This window comes from Corylus avellana, chromosome ca3 (genome assembly GCF_901000735.1).
Source record: "Corylus avellana chromosome ca3, CavTom2PMs-1.0".
In the NCBI taxonomy this organism is placed as follows: Eukaryota; Viridiplantae; Streptophyta; class Magnoliopsida; order Fagales; family Betulaceae; genus Corylus; species Corylus avellana.
This window is the reverse complement of record NC_081543.1, coordinates 5,981,868-5,997,119: the sequence shown is the minus strand read 5'-3', so window position 1 is coordinate 5,997,119 and position 15,252 is coordinate 5,981,868. Positions and strand designations below refer to the sequence as shown.

At 33.3% G+C, this 15,252-nt stretch overlaps 1 protein-coding gene across 1 annotated transcript; it reads left to right on the top strand.

Annotated features, from left to right (window-relative positions):
* The first annotated feature begins 942 nt into the window (after window positions 1-942).
* On the top strand, window positions 943-4,794 carry LOC132175789 (uncharacterized). Its single transcript, XM_059587842.1, has 9 exons — window positions 943-1,124; window positions 1,200-1,283; window positions 1,377-1,486; window positions 1,598-1,648; window positions 1,750-1,893; window positions 1,988-2,077; window positions 2,612-2,718; window positions 3,424-3,508; window positions 4,449-4,794. The coding sequence occupies exons 1-9, from the start codon at window positions 1,013-1,015 to the stop codon at window positions 4,545-4,547; spliced, it is 882 nt and encodes a 293-aa protein (XP_059443825.1). The 5' UTR covers window positions 943-1,012; the 3' UTR covers window positions 4,548-4,794.
* Window positions 4,795-15,252: the final 10,458 nt, after the last annotated feature.

Sequence of the window (15,252 nt, the reverse complement as noted above, 5' to 3'; positions counted from 1 at the left end):
CCAATCATTATGAAAAGAAAACTAAAATTGTTTTCTTGGAAAAGCTTACCACCAAGCATATATGCATATATGCCTATTAACTTTCAACCATGTCACCGATTAGTCTTTGTACCCTCGTAATAATAACTGGGCATCATTCTAAAAGTATACTACCAATCAAAGACATGTACTCAAACAGATTAACTAAACTAATAACTGAGCTTCTGATATTAGTTTAGTTCGCTCTTCTTTTCAAAGTTAGAATGCTTTAAAAGTATCTAGATATACCAATTTTTGTGCACATGCTTTACCTAAATGGGCATCTTCACATCTTGTGTTTGGAAGCATTCTCACGGAATCCCCTATTCTTTTCTATTCAGATTAAGAATGAGAAAGATCCTTCACTGCAATCCTCTTTTTCTTATTTTATTAGGAAAAAAAGAAGAAGCCTAAAACGGCTTTAAATAATTCCAAATCTAACTAGATGGCCCGGTGTCATTGGGTGGCTGGTCACCCATAGAGTAGTTGTGATTTTTTTCTTAAAAAAAAAAAAAGGTTTGCGAAAAACAAAAACGACTTTTTTGAAAAATGATTTTATTCTTCTATTTTTTAGAGAAATATATATATTAATTTTCGCTGGGGAATAACTATTCCTACGAATAGTATGCCGTGGTTTTCCAACAAAAAATTAATTCTTATGCAAATGCACCAAATGTTATAAAAACTACGTTACATAAATTTTGGTGAGATGAAAAAAGAAGAAGAGTGATATATAGCATTATTCTCTTGTGAATTATGGCCCGGTTTGTGCTACGCTTTACTTATTCATCTTTACGGGCCTTATTGGGCAAACCAAAATTGGCCCATCAAAAGGAGCTGGGCCACCTATTGAAACGTTAGCCAATTCGTTTTGAACAGCCCCGAGTTATGCACGGCACGACGTCGCATAAACTCGCGCCCAAAACCATAAACCACCTCTCTCTCTGTGTAAAACCCTGATCTTTGCGCGCCTATTGTGGTTGGTTTGGCGAAGATGTTGCGAAGAAACATACGGTTGAGGAGAGAGTATTTGTACAGGAAGAGCTTGGAAGGCAAAGAACGCGTGCTCTATGAGAAAAAGCGAAAGATCAAAGAAGCTCTACAAGGTTTGTATCACACACTTTTTTCCACAAACTTTTTTTATTTTATTTTAATTCCATGTGCTAATGGGGATTTCACAGAGGGAAAGCCAATTCCCACGGAGCTACGGAACGAGGAGGCGGAGCTTCGGCACCAAATCGAGCTTGAGGACGAAAACACAGCTGGTATGCTTTATTTTATGGAAATTGCTTCTCCCCTGCTGGCACCTGCTAATTTTCGCATTTTACTATGTATGGGAAATTGTGCTTAAATTCTAGTCCCGAAGACGCACATTGATGATGAATACGCAAATGCATCAGAAAGAGATCCTAAAATTTTGATAACTACGTCTCGTAATCCAAGTGGTCCACTTACACAGTTTGTAAAGGTTGGTTCTCAATTCATATATGATGGCTATACACTTTTGTTTACTCCATTGGCATTCTGCAAGCAGTTGAGTTTTGGTCATTCATTGCAATTCTTTGGCATGTTCGTGCAGGAATTGAAGGTTGTCTTTCCTAATGCACAGCGAATGAATCGTGGTGGCCAGGTTGGTGAATGGCTTTTTTTTGTCCACGCACTTAGTTCATGAACATTGTGGTGATCATTTTTCCGTTTTCAAGCATATTTTGAATATTTTATTCTTTGCAGGTTATTAAAGAGATTATTGAAACTTGCCGTGCAAATGATTTTACAGATGTCATCTTAGTTCATGAACATCGTGGTGTGCCAGATGGTATGACTATAAGCCATCTACCTTTTGGTCCAACTGCATATTTTGGATTACTCAATGTGGTTTGTAGTTTGGTCATACTAGTATTTTCTGGACTTTTGTTTTGTCCTAGTTGTCTTTGCATCAATATGCTAATAAATCCTTTTTTGCCTGTAGGTTACCAGACACGACCTTAAAGACAGGAAAGGCATTGGAAAAATGTCTGAGGCTTGCCCACACTTGATACTTAACAAGTTTTCAACAAAGGTATCCATATCTTGGTTAGAATTTTTTTTGCTTGGTTGGTTTTCATCAATATATTATGAGAAAGCTAGGTGGACAAAAATCCAATCAAATTTTGCATGTTGACGTTCTGCTGTTCTTGCCACTATTGGTGGTGCTTAGAGAACTGCATATCTATTAAATGTAGTAAATATATTGAAGGCTGTCTGTAGCTCTTTTTTTTTTTTTTGAACAAGTCCCCATATATGTAATATCAGTATTTTAAATGATTTTTCAGTAGTTATTTTAGTATTGAGCTAAGTTCAGGAAGGTGGTTGGAGGATTTTACTGCTGGAAAAACAGTAGGTTCCTTTATTTGGGTGGGTGCGGGTTTCACTATCTTTATGGATTAGCTAGCGTAGCTACAAAATTTGATGAGGATGTGATTCGTGTTATATGTATATATTTAGGTAGTTGCATTTTTATCTTGCTTTTGGCTTCTCTACTCCTATGGGATGTAGACTATATTCTGCTTTGATGTCCACTGTTTATTTGATTTGGAATTTTGATTGTTGATAGCTGGGGGAGAGGACAGCAAACATTTTGCAGCATCTTTTTCCTGTGCCAAAGCCAGATACTAAACGCATTATAACTTTTGCCAATGAGTCTGACTATATTTCATTCAGGTTGGTTAATTTTTTGATTCTTTGGAAGATGCTTTGGTTGGCTATCCTTTAGTAGTTTGTGAAACTTCTGTTGTCAAGTATGATGTTGGCTTGGACATATAATATCTTTACCAATGTAGATCTCTAGTAAATGTGGATAGGATAGGTTCAAGTTACACTTTTAACATTCAGCAACTGTTGATTAGATTGATCCTTTGACAGTCTTACCATCAGATTGCATTCAGTATCTTTTTGATTAGCTTAATATGCTATCATGTTGTGCCTTTTAGTTCATAAATAGCTATCAAAGGTTTTAGAAGGTTTATTGAACAGTTTTTGGTATTGAGTTTACAGATTTTGAATTCAGCCCCTTTTAGGTCTTTTATAGGATGCCTTGTTATGAAGTAATCCAACTTTTTTGGGTGCAAGGTTTAAAAATGGACCATTACCTTTTTGCATAGTGATTGAATCAAATTAAATGTGGCTGCTCAAGTTGTTCTGAGTGGCATCTCTTTTACTTATGCTACTGCTTTTATGATTGTTTTTTCTATTATGCATGTAGCTAATCTCATATTTTGGCTTTGTCTTTTGTAAGTGGTTGCATCTGGAATTTATTATTCTGGTGCGTAATTGATTTTTTTTTTTTTTCCATACAAGATCTGCTTTGTTCTGAACAGAATAAATGTTTGTCTTTTTGAACTCCATTAACAACTTGTAAACTTACAGGCATCATGTGTATGAGAAGCCTGGAGGTCCTAAATCAATTGAGCTTAAAGAAGTTGGTCCTCGCTTTGAAATGCGACCTTATCAGGTATTTCGTTTGCTACTTAGTTTGCTTTTCAATGAAGCTTGATTTTTTTGGTTGTTGTTGTTGTTAAGAGTTATGCTCTTCCATGTTTCTTTGGGACCATTAGCTATCCCTGAATTTGATTTGACGGCATTTTTTTGTTGATTGGTGATCACTTGATGCGTCCAAATAATTGATCTTCTTCTCAATAGTGGGAAGGATCCCCCCATATAACCCTTCCCTTTTTACTGTATTTGATCAGAAAAAAAAAAAAAAAAAAATCATCTTCCTGTTCTGCTTCCACACAAACCCTCTTGTTATTATGTTGCAGTAGCACCTCAAATTTTTACTAATTTATTAGCAAAAGGCATCAATCTTTTAGGGCAATGGGCTCAGTAATGATCTGAACATTTTCATGTAAGGCATTAGCCCACACTATATTGAGTGGGTATGAGTCATAAAGTTTTCACTTGTGTAACTTTAACAGTATTTAGACTCTAGTGTTTATCTCAATTAATTTGAAAAATTACAAAAATTGGACTCTGATTTTGGATGAATCATTTGAAAACATGTTTTAAGACATCTGTAGTGGTCTTGGCAAAGTAAACAAATAACTAAGCAACCAATCGAAATAAAGACGAAATACATCAGAATTGGTCTCCAAGGACTTTTGTCAAGTATTATCATAGTCTTGAGCTACCAAACATAAGTTCATGGATTTATTTTTAAAAGTACCTTTTCACTGATGTAAAGCTTTTTATTAGACTTTTCTAACTCAGCATTTACTGGTACTATATGTAAAACCTTCGATTCATAATTTCTTGGTCTCAGTTGAGATCCTTGGATTACTCTTGCCATTGTTGGCTTGATCACCTGGTTAAAAAGAGTCTCTACATAGTAGTAGTAGACGCGTATATTTATGTGTATTTGACTGGTATTTGGTTTCCCTATGTCGCTGTTTCAGATAAAATTAGGAACATTGGATCAGGATGAAGCTCAGACTGAATGGATCATCAGACCATTCATGAACACTGCCAAGAAAAGGAAGTTTCTTGGAGATTGATGGCACCTCAAAGACAATTTTGGCCTTTACTTGTTTAGTAAAGCTGGAGCTTTTTTGGTTTTAACTTTTCGTCTTCGAGGAAGAAATTGATATATATATATATATATATCACAGGTCTAGATAATCAGTCCTGTGATGCAAAGATGAAAGAGCCAATCACTGTAGCTCTAACCCAGAGAATTATGTTCATCACTTTCTGCCAACTTAAGATTTTAGGATCTACTTAAAAAAAAAAAAAAAAAAAGAAGATTTTAGGATCCTAAAGTGTTCTTGGTGTAAATTCAACCCTACACCCTACTTCTTAGGCTTAGTGCTAACGCCCATTGACTCTTTATCTCTATGCTCTAGTGGATCACTGCCAAGTCTAATCAGATCATGTCCAATGTTCATTTCATTTCCTATGGTCTACAGAGCTGATTGCTCTGATACCACCTATCTATGTCGCCCTCAAATTAATTAAGTGATAATTAACTTGAGATGCCACCATTAGTACTATAATAATATTATAATTGTTTGTTGCAAAATTGTACAAGTGATCTGAACTTGCCTTGCACTGCGATCTCAAAACCCAGTGAATACCCTTAGCCTCCTCTCTTGGAATTATTGCATGTTAATATGTAAAGCGCGGATGTTTTATAAGTGAAAATCATGTAAGTCTACGACTTAGTACCTTTCAAGGCAATGTCACTTCGTGTACTTACTTTTGTCGGGTAAATCTTAGACCTGTAGTGTAAAACACTCCCTCCACGCAGATTGGGTAATACTTTGATTTCGCGGGTAAGTTGGTTCCAAAGAATTGTTTGTACCCAAGAGAATTCGAACCTTAGACTTAACGGAAACACCACTAAATCTGAACCTTTACCATCTAAGCCAACCCCATGAAATTATTTATACTTCATATATCCGAAGGACCAGAAAAAAGAACAGAAAAGGAAAAAGAGCTAGCAAAACAATCACTCATTCTTGATCGAACTATACTTAGATTTGTTCTTTTATGACAATTATCATGACCAACAAGAAAAATTTACTCTTCCAAGCTACGCTTTAGGAGTGTGTTCAGACTTCATTTTCCTAAAGGATAGTTTCTTTTACAAAGTCATTCAACCAAATTTAGGCCATCTTTCATTGAAAAATATTTTCGGCATTTGGTTTATATGAAAAAGCAGAGACGGTGAACAATGGCTAGCAACTTCCAATAAACATCGACATCAACGGAGAATGAACTATGAAAGAGTGCTTACAAAAAAAAAATAGAAGTTTAAACTCGAAAAATGGTTTACAGTTTTAAAAAAAGAGAAACAATTTACAAAAATTAAAGAAGATTTTCTTAGTCAACCCGAAAATGTTTTCGGTTTGATTGTTATTTTCACTCGTACCAAACACAAAAAATAAAGAAAACGTAGAAAACGTTTTTCAAAAAAACATTTTTCTTCGAAACAATACGAACCCTAAAAGTACGAAGTATGAAGCAAGTTTTCCTTTCTACTAATTTATTCTTCAAATCCATTATAGAAAATGTCAAAACAAGTGACGAAGCAAAACAACATGATAAAGCAGTGGCTCAAAAAAAGAGTAGCAAATTTAGGCAGCCAAAAAGGAGTGATGGCAACCCAAGTGTGTCTTTGTAATCTCTAATCTGCAAGAACAGCATCTGTGAAAACAATTAAAGAAAGAAAGCTATATATATATATATATATATATATATATATATATACTTTCAAGTTTCATCTGAACCAAAACGTTTCTTCATTCATGCTCCTGCTTACGCGTGGATAAAGTTAAATGCTTTTCTTAAAGAAATGATTTATATATTTATATAATAACTCCTACTGCGTACGTACACCTCTTTACAAGTTGTACACCCAGTTGGCAGTCTTCCTTCCCAGCCGTTAATCTTCATCAAAGTGCTTCTAGTCTTTTGACTGATTATGAATGTGTTTACTTAATTAGCTACGGCTTTTGTACTGCCGGCTCACTTTTCACTGGAGGTGCCAATTTGTTTTTGAGTGTTGGGGTTTAAGTTAGGTCTAAGTAGGGTGATAATAATATATACGGAATTTAAAAATTTTTAAATTTGCTACCATTAAAAATTTTTCTTGTAGGGTCAATCGAAACTACAAGAAACTTCTTACCATTAAAAATTTTTAACACTCATTAAGGCCACTCAAAACTCTCCGTTTTACCAGATTAAAATATTAATTTTTTATTAAATTAATTTTAAAAGTTAAATCTTAAAAAAAAAAAAAAAAAAAAAAAATTGAAGGACCGCCCAACCCCTATGGGGTGGCCGTAAGCCACCCCAGGGGTGGTTTGAGTGGCCTTAACGGGTGTTAAAAATTTTTAACGGTAGGGGGTTTCTTGTAGTTTCGATTGACACAGGGACTAAATTTCCGAAAAAATACCTAAGGAGTTTTTAATGAAGGGGCATTGACCTAAGGAGTTTATATCTAAATTCTCTAATATATATAGGTTTATCTTTACCCGATATATTTAATTAAACTGATCAAATTCTTTAATCTTAATCTGAAAGTTTTATGTTGAATCTGTATCGGATTTATAGATAGTGTGTTAAAAATTGTCTACCCTACTTTTTATGTGGGTACAAATTATTTTTCTAGATAGACTGTAGCCAGTTGCTCATTGATTGAGTAATGTGGTAGTCCAATGCCCTTGGGAATTGTAACACGTGCGTCTGAGTTACCCTCTCTTGGTATACACTAATTTGCACATTTATATACTAAGGGGATAATTTGGGTTCGTTTGTCGAGTTTGGATTTTGTCAAGATATTGATATAGGTCAATTCTAATTCAACATATTTAATTAAATAGGTCAGACTCCTTAACCCTAACAACAATCCGAGTTGTATTTAATCCTATATCGTTCTTATATAATCCTGCATTACTTGGTCATGACTTAGGAAAAAGGATTTAATTTTTTAATAAATGATAGAACTATAAGATCATTGATATTAGCAAAAAAGTGTTTAGTCATTGCAAAATATATTGTATTGATTATTGTTCTTTTTTTTTTGTTATCTCTGGTCGATCCCTACAAGAGATAAGAAATTCCATCATTGAATTTGTAGAATTCACATGTGAGTTTTACAGATTCAATGGTGAATTTGCAAGAAAAGATGAACAACAGATAAACAAGAAATGAATGGGTAATACTTCTTTCTTTAGTTAGGGTGAAAATAGGAGCTTTTTGACGTTTTAAAACAGCCCAGCCCATTATGAGCCTAAAAGAAAATAAAATGATTATGCTAATCCACATAAATAGAAATAAATGCAACATTTGACAGTAATACAATTTTACATAACCAAACTGAAATGTTTTCATGATGGTAAGTTCCTGCAGTTTTCATTCTTTTCAGCCTGAGAACCCCCACAGTTCAACAAAATCTTTGATTCTTTCTTTAGCATGATTAATTATTAATTTTTTTTGACAATTATGAAGCAGGTAATGAAGTTGCATTTGGCATTAGAATGATGAAAGAGTAAATGGGCAATTGATTTTAAGATGAGCTACTTTTTTCAAGTTTTGACTAAACATTAGCCATGACTATTCACAATGGGCCATCCCTCCATGTACACCTAAAATATTAGGAAGAATAATACTCCAACCCTAACACTTAGGAGGAGGCAATTAAACTTCGCATAGACTTCAACTTACTTAAATTTCTTTGGGATTGCGTTAAGAAGCTTAAAAACTATTTTTAGTATATAAAGAGTCGTGCCAAATAAAAAGTTAGTCTATTCGGTAATTTTTTTTTTTTAAAAAAATACTTCTTTAATATTTTTCTTAAAAAAAGGTCAAAATGCACTTTTAAAAAAAGCTTAAAAATGAAACTTTATTTTCAACGCAATTTTGAATAAGTAGTGGTAGGATATAAAAGCAAATAAATGAATGATATGATAATAAAAATTGGCTATGGCTTGTGTCATGTGCCTGTGCACATAGAACGCAAGCTAGGTTGTCACGCATCCTTAATTATTGATGTTGTACAAAGCACATAATGCAAGCTTTACTTATGAAAATAACTAAACTAATTAAAAGGGGCATGTAGTGGGATGATTATATGAAGGGAAAAATACACTTTACCCCATCCCTCCAAAAGTTTCACCCATTTTTAATTTGGTTTCCAATATTTAAAAATTGACAATGTACCACAACAAAAAAATTATCAAAAATCCACAATATGGCTACTCTGTTAGCCATTTCGTCAAATAAACGAAAAATGGTTTATTTAATTTGAGGTATTTTTGGAATTCTCCTAGAAAACATGGGGCAATTTTGAAAATTTGATGAAAAGTGGCTCACATGCTCCACACGTGCATTTTTTGGTTTAAACTTTTCAAAATTGCCCCATTTTTTTTTTTGGGAGAATTCCAAAAATACCTCAAATTAAATAAACCAAAATCAGAAAAACAAAAAAAAGGACCAACTTTTTGTTTTTTTTGTTATGTTTTTTTTTTTTTATTTTTCTTTTACTAAAAATATAGGGGCAATTAGGTCTTTTCAATAATTTTCATAAGAGAAAACGGGAATTATTAACGTATGGGCCACATTGCGAATTTTTGATACTTTGTTGAAATACATTGTCAATTATGTTTAAACATTAAAGGTCAACTTGAAAATGAGATAAAACTTGAAAATGAGATAAAACTTTAAGGAGGTAAAATATATTTTTTTCCTTATTTGAAGGTTGGACTCACATGATTTAGGATTAGGTAAATGCAACCATAAGGAGGACTTTTGCATAGATAGCTCAAAAGCTACCAACAAACACAGTAGGAATGGTAGTAATGAGGTTTGCTAAATGCTAAACCCAAACCAACTTTCTTCGAAAAGCCAAAGCAACAAACGGGTCCTACATAATAGTGCTTTTTTTTTTTTTTCGGAATATAATAATTTTCTTTTTGAGAATTTATTGACTCTTTTGAGTATTCCCTAAGCATCGCTGGTGAGTACTTACTAACACATGCACCATTCTTCCTAATTTTCTTGTAGGAGGGAACACATGCACCCCAGGCAGGGGCGGAACCAAAAATTTTAATTTAGTTTAAGTTAAAAAAAAAAAAAGATTTTTGAAAAAAAAAAAAAAAATTGGAGTCCGCTTCACAAAAATAAATAATTTTTAAAATTTTGAGAGAACCGCTGATAGCTAGTTCAACCTCTATCATTATGATTAGGCCATATATTAAAAAAAGTAGTAAACATGTACTTGCTTTATATATATATATATATATATATATATATATATTCCTTCAAATTGAATTTAAATAATTATTTTTAACTAGGGACGGATTCAGCTTTCAATTTATTGAGGAACCAAGGGCTAAAAAAATTATGGGGAAAGACCAATTGGCAAAAAATACTTTTTTTTTTTTCTTGTAACTTGGGGGTGGACCAGGGTCACTCCCCGTCCCCCCATAAATCCGTCTCTGTTTTTAACTTAGTTTATTAAACTAATGTGTGTCTAAAATTCATGTGATTTTTACATGCATTTTAAATTCTCACATACATTCTTAATCGAGTGTATTATTTTCACTTGCAGTTTTAAAAACGCATGTAAAAGTTACAGGCATTTTGGACACATGTCAATTTAATAGAATTCCTTCAACCTAATTTAAAGAACAAATTCCGTTTAAAGGAGAACTTTTTCCAATATTAAAACAATCCAAAATATGGGAAAAAAAAAAAATGTATATTAGCATCAAAAGTTTCATTACTGTTTGATATTTTATAAAACCAAGCAAGCATATATATGGTTGACTTGCCACTAAAAGCAGTGAGAGGAAAATTGGCTCAACCGCCAAGATTAGTAGCTTGTGAGTTGATTAAAGCTAAAATATGCTTGTATTCCATGCAACTTTCTAATCATTTTATTTCTTTAATCACTGCGCGCTGGGTGTCGGCTTTAGCTAACTGACCAATCAAGATACACAAAACCCTGTGAAATAGTGCCAATTAGCTTGTGCTTTTATCCAACTCAAGGAAGCTACGTGGCTAAGATTTTTTTTTTATCATCTTTTCTGGTCTTTTTATTGAAATGGGTATATCCATGTGTTGGAGATTATTATAAATTTTTTTATTTTTTTAGGATAATTACAAAGTATTAAGTCTAAGGTTTGATTCATTTTGATTGCAAATAATTTCTCTGAGTGGAAGGGACACATTGCCCAAAAATCTAGTTGGGGCGAAGCCCGAACTACCTCGATTATCTAAAAAACTACATAAGCTTTAAGAAAGGAAAATATTTGTTTAGTCTTTCTTCGAATCATCTTTTTTTTTTTTTTTTTTTTAATTTTTCGCATGGTTAAACAATAATCCTTTTTTGTAATGATCTCTTTCAAGCTTTTTATTTCTCTTATCGCGACTGATCAAAAAACATGAAAATTTGAAATTATATTTTGTTTGAAGGTTAGCATTATTCTGAATTAATTTCAATTGTTTTTTTCTCTCAAAGTTTATTCTTCCCTTAATTTGACTATATTTTGTTCCTTAATTTTACTTATAAAAAAGCTAGCAAATTTAAAAGGAAGAAAATAACTCTACACAAGACTTGTAAATTTTTGTTTTGTTTTTTTTTTTTTTTTTAGCTAATAGACTTTATGAAGTGAACCAATTATTTGTACGACATGTGAGTATATCAAATTTCATGCATCGGAACTCTCAACAAAATAGTAAGACAGAAAATCATGATATTGAAGCGTAGGCACTTAATATATAATTATATTTCTACATTGAGTTGTAACTCTTATCCATATGGACTATCCGTACTTATAGTGAGGTTTGCGTGTCCCGTAGGACTTCTAGTACAATCCCGGTTCCCTGGATGTTGCATATAGCCAGCCATCCTCTAATTAATCGACTAGTTCGGTATCCCAGGTGACACTCGATGCCACAATTGGTGATCCCGCCCTGTAGCTAGTAGTGCTGATCACATGCAATAGTTCTCGGATCCAAGTTAGTTACACAAACTATCTAGCCCTTTTAGTTAACCATATTCTGTTACGATTTCTTGTTAAATTCGACGGAAAATGAGTCATGCGTGATACACATGACACAAAATGACAATAATACCTCAGTGTCAAATAAATAGTTTTTTTTTTTTTTTAAATGTGGAAGGAGACCCACTGCCAAGTCATGGGTCCCCAAATTTAGGGAAAGTTTATTTTTTCCCTTTGAGCTAAGGGTATAATTATATTTTCACACATATAATAGGGGTATAATAGACGTTCTTACGTCATGTGATGTGTTTGTTGTCCAAATTAACATAAAATCCGAACAAAAAAGATAAGTAATATGGACCGTCCAAATTAGCAGAAAATTCAAACGTCAAGGATTAAGTGAAAAGGCTAAAGTAATATATATATAGAGAGAGAGAGAGAGAGAGAGAGAGAGAGAGAGTAGGAGAAATAGTGAAATAAGAGTGAGTTTAAGGAGAATAAGTATATATTTTTCTTTTATTCAAAAAGGTGGAGTTGAAAGGAAGTGTAGGGTGGTGAAAAAAGGGACGGCAAAAGAAGCTTAGAAGATTTGGATAAATTAGTGGAAGGGCTAATCTCTTGCATTAGGATTTTGCCATTGCCCATGAGTGGACTGGTGAGGAAGCACAAAGTCTTGATGCACTGGAAGGAGGGTATACTTGTCAATTTGAGCATCACTTTTTGAAGGACCAAAATTCTTCACTCTCAAGTGAAGTTTCCATGAGGCAATAGTCAGTACGCCAAACATACGTACATATAAACAATAAAATAATATCAGTGGCCATTTTTATTAATCAATTTGTTTTCTTATTTCAACTCAAAAATATTAACATATTTATATCACATCAAAACATTTTTTTCAAATTTAATTTAATTTTTTTTTAAAAAAAAAAACACCTCCAAAACATATTAATAAACATACCCTTTTTTTTTTTAAAAAAAAAAAAAAGTTGTATGGTGATTAAGTGTTCAACATACTTAATCTTTGAAAAAGATATTTATCATTTTTCAAAGGGTGACTACTTCAACTAGGGCTAACAACTTTTGACATGACCCGCGAATCCCACACAAACCCAACATAAAATTAGCGGGTTAAGATTGATAGATTTGACTCGTTTAATCAATTAAATAGGTCGAGTTAAGTTTAACCTATATAATTTTATACTCATGTTTCAACACGATCCAAACCTGACACACGATATTTACGATTGACAACTTTAACACAACCTATAAAACTCAACACAAAACTAACGAGTTACGGTTGATGGGTTCGACTTATTTAATTAAATGAGTTAGGTTAGAACTTAAAGTTGACATACATAATCTTATATATTTATGTCTTGACATGACCTGAGCCTAACACGCCTATCTCTAACTTAAAATCAACCTAGAATCTGAAAAAAATATAAGGTGTTGATCAATGAAGGGGCAGCATAATTGGGTCACGCGTTATAGGCAGGCACAAGCTAGCCGCGGTAGGCAAACAAAAGCGCATGCACATGTTGGCATTTGAAAACTAGTAATATCCCAAAAGGCAATGGCAATTTGAGTGTATATATTTTGACACTTTCTCTCTCACCCACAACAACCATTGAAAACAAAAAAAGAAGACGAAAACAGAGACACAAACATGTAACAGCTAAACATTTGTACTAAACTGCCGGCAGAAAAGGGCACAAAGCCATGAATTTAATGGAGTCAAATGGGTGGGAGGGGGAAGGTAATAAGACATTCACGTTTCGTTGAGTGCGATGAGAGCCGGCTGGGCGAAGAAAGGCCGGCATTTCATTCGCACCCTGCCCAACCTGCCTAATCTGTCACAAACATCATAGAAAACATCCACACCACCTTTGCCTTAAAATATCAAAAGATCGACAGCTTCTACTAATTTAATTTAATATTTCGGATCTACTTCTATAATGGGATCATTGATCCAGAAGTGAGACGATACTCTTGGTTGGAGTACTACTAGCATAAAATAAATATTATTATATGTTTATTGTTGTTGCCTTTTTTTTCTTTTTTCTTTTTTTTTTTTTTTTTTCTGTTCCTTTTTCTGTGGTTTATGGAACAAGTTCAAAGGATTTAATGGTATTCAATCAATTTGACCTCTATAAAAAGGATTTAACTTAATCTTGCACAAATAGCTTGTGACAAAAACGTACAAATCCACCTTAGAATTAGATAAGGTTTACCTAAGAGATTTTTATGGGGAAACAATTAGGATACACTCTGTTTTTAATTATATGTCTTCATTTTAAATGATGCATTTATTAATAAAATAAAAAGGAAATCTTTTTAAAAAAATTATTATTATACTTATTATTTTTATTAATGGAGAACAGGAGAAGTGAAGAGATGGGTATTTCTACTTGCCTTCCAAAAAAACAAAAAACAGATAAAACATTTATTTTGGGATGGAAATTCATAAAAAAATCCCTTCATAAGGGTTTTGTCCCTTTCACTGTGAAAAGTGTCCAGAAAAGCTATGATTTCAATTTTTTTTTTTTTCCCCTTTGTTTTAAGTTTTTAATCTATCATTATGTTTTTTTCCTACATAGGTATTTTCCTAAGCTATTCTTTTAATTCCACTATCTCTAATGCACAATTTCCAACTAAAGTTGAATCTACCAAAATCTAGACCAATTATGTCAAGAAGATTAACAGAGGTAATTTCTCAACAATTTATTACATATTGCTGAGATTGAATTCTTGACTGGACTTACAAGGAAAGAAAACCTTTAGAGGATGGCTTTTTTATTATTTTACTTCCAATAATGAAAATTCTCTGGATATGCCAGGAAAAAAAATAGTTGCCCACTTGGCATGGTAGAATGCATGGTGAATTTTCAACAGAATGACCTCATATTGAAGATGGTTCCCATGTCTTCTTGTTCCATCCAATAGATATTTTCAAAGGCTACCTACTCAACATAATTTATTCCATCCTTGCTTAGAGAAATAGCATGATCATTTTGGCCATTGGAGCAAAGATCATTTGATGATTCTTTATTCCCATGACATTAGTTGAATAAACCCTAAAAAAAAAAAAAAAAGAAAAAAAAAAAGAAAGACTTGGGCTGCATGATCCAAACATGCCAAGATAAAGCTGCACTAGTACAAAATCTTGTATTGCATAGCTTGTAACACCCCCTAAAACACCCTTGGGACGATTCGTAATGTTATATATATCGTACCGCTTGACAATGACTAATTTAAGAGTAGATCGGCATTATAATAGCATTGCTCATTTTATTATTAGATTATGGTAGAGGTAGAGTGCTATAGCATTAGCATGCTTTGCTTGGAAACTGAAGGAACTGGTTTGAGGATAAGTTGGGGGACCCAGCAATGGAAATCTTTTTTATTTGTTTGGGAAAAGAAAAAGAAAAAAAAAAAAATGTATATATATATATATATATAAAGGAGAAAATCCAAAAGAATAACGGCCGGAGAGTGGAACCTTTCACTTGAGGTGTGTGTGGGAGAGAGGGTATTCCATTATAGCAAGACAAAGGAAGGAATAGTTAAGGAAGGAAGTTAGTTTGAGTAGGTTGCTCTCCCAGATGGGTGCTCAACTGGACAAATCTGAGGCCGTTGGATTGGGAGTGGCGTAGGATCCTCGGTTGAGTACACGTGCTGCTGCTATCTTTCCACTCCTTTACCTCTTTCTCTTTTATCTTTGCTTCCATGCATGGATTTCTCCTCCAAA

What these genes read in the sequence shown, in the direction of transcription:
- LOC132175789 (XM_059587842.1), top strand. Translation starts at nt 1,013, where the DNA reads ATGTTGCGAAGAAACATACGGTTGAGGAGAGAGTATTTGTACAGGAAG. An exon ending in GATCAAAGAAGCTCTACAAG is followed by an intron (nt 1,125 to 1,199) that starts GTTTGTATCACA and finishes GGGATTTCACAG; the next exon opens with AGGGAAAGCCAATTCCCACG. An exon ending in TGAGGACGAAAACACAGCTG is followed by an intron (nt 1,284 to 1,376) that starts GTATGCTTTATT and finishes CTTAAATTCTAG; the next exon opens with TCCCGAAGACGCACATTGAT.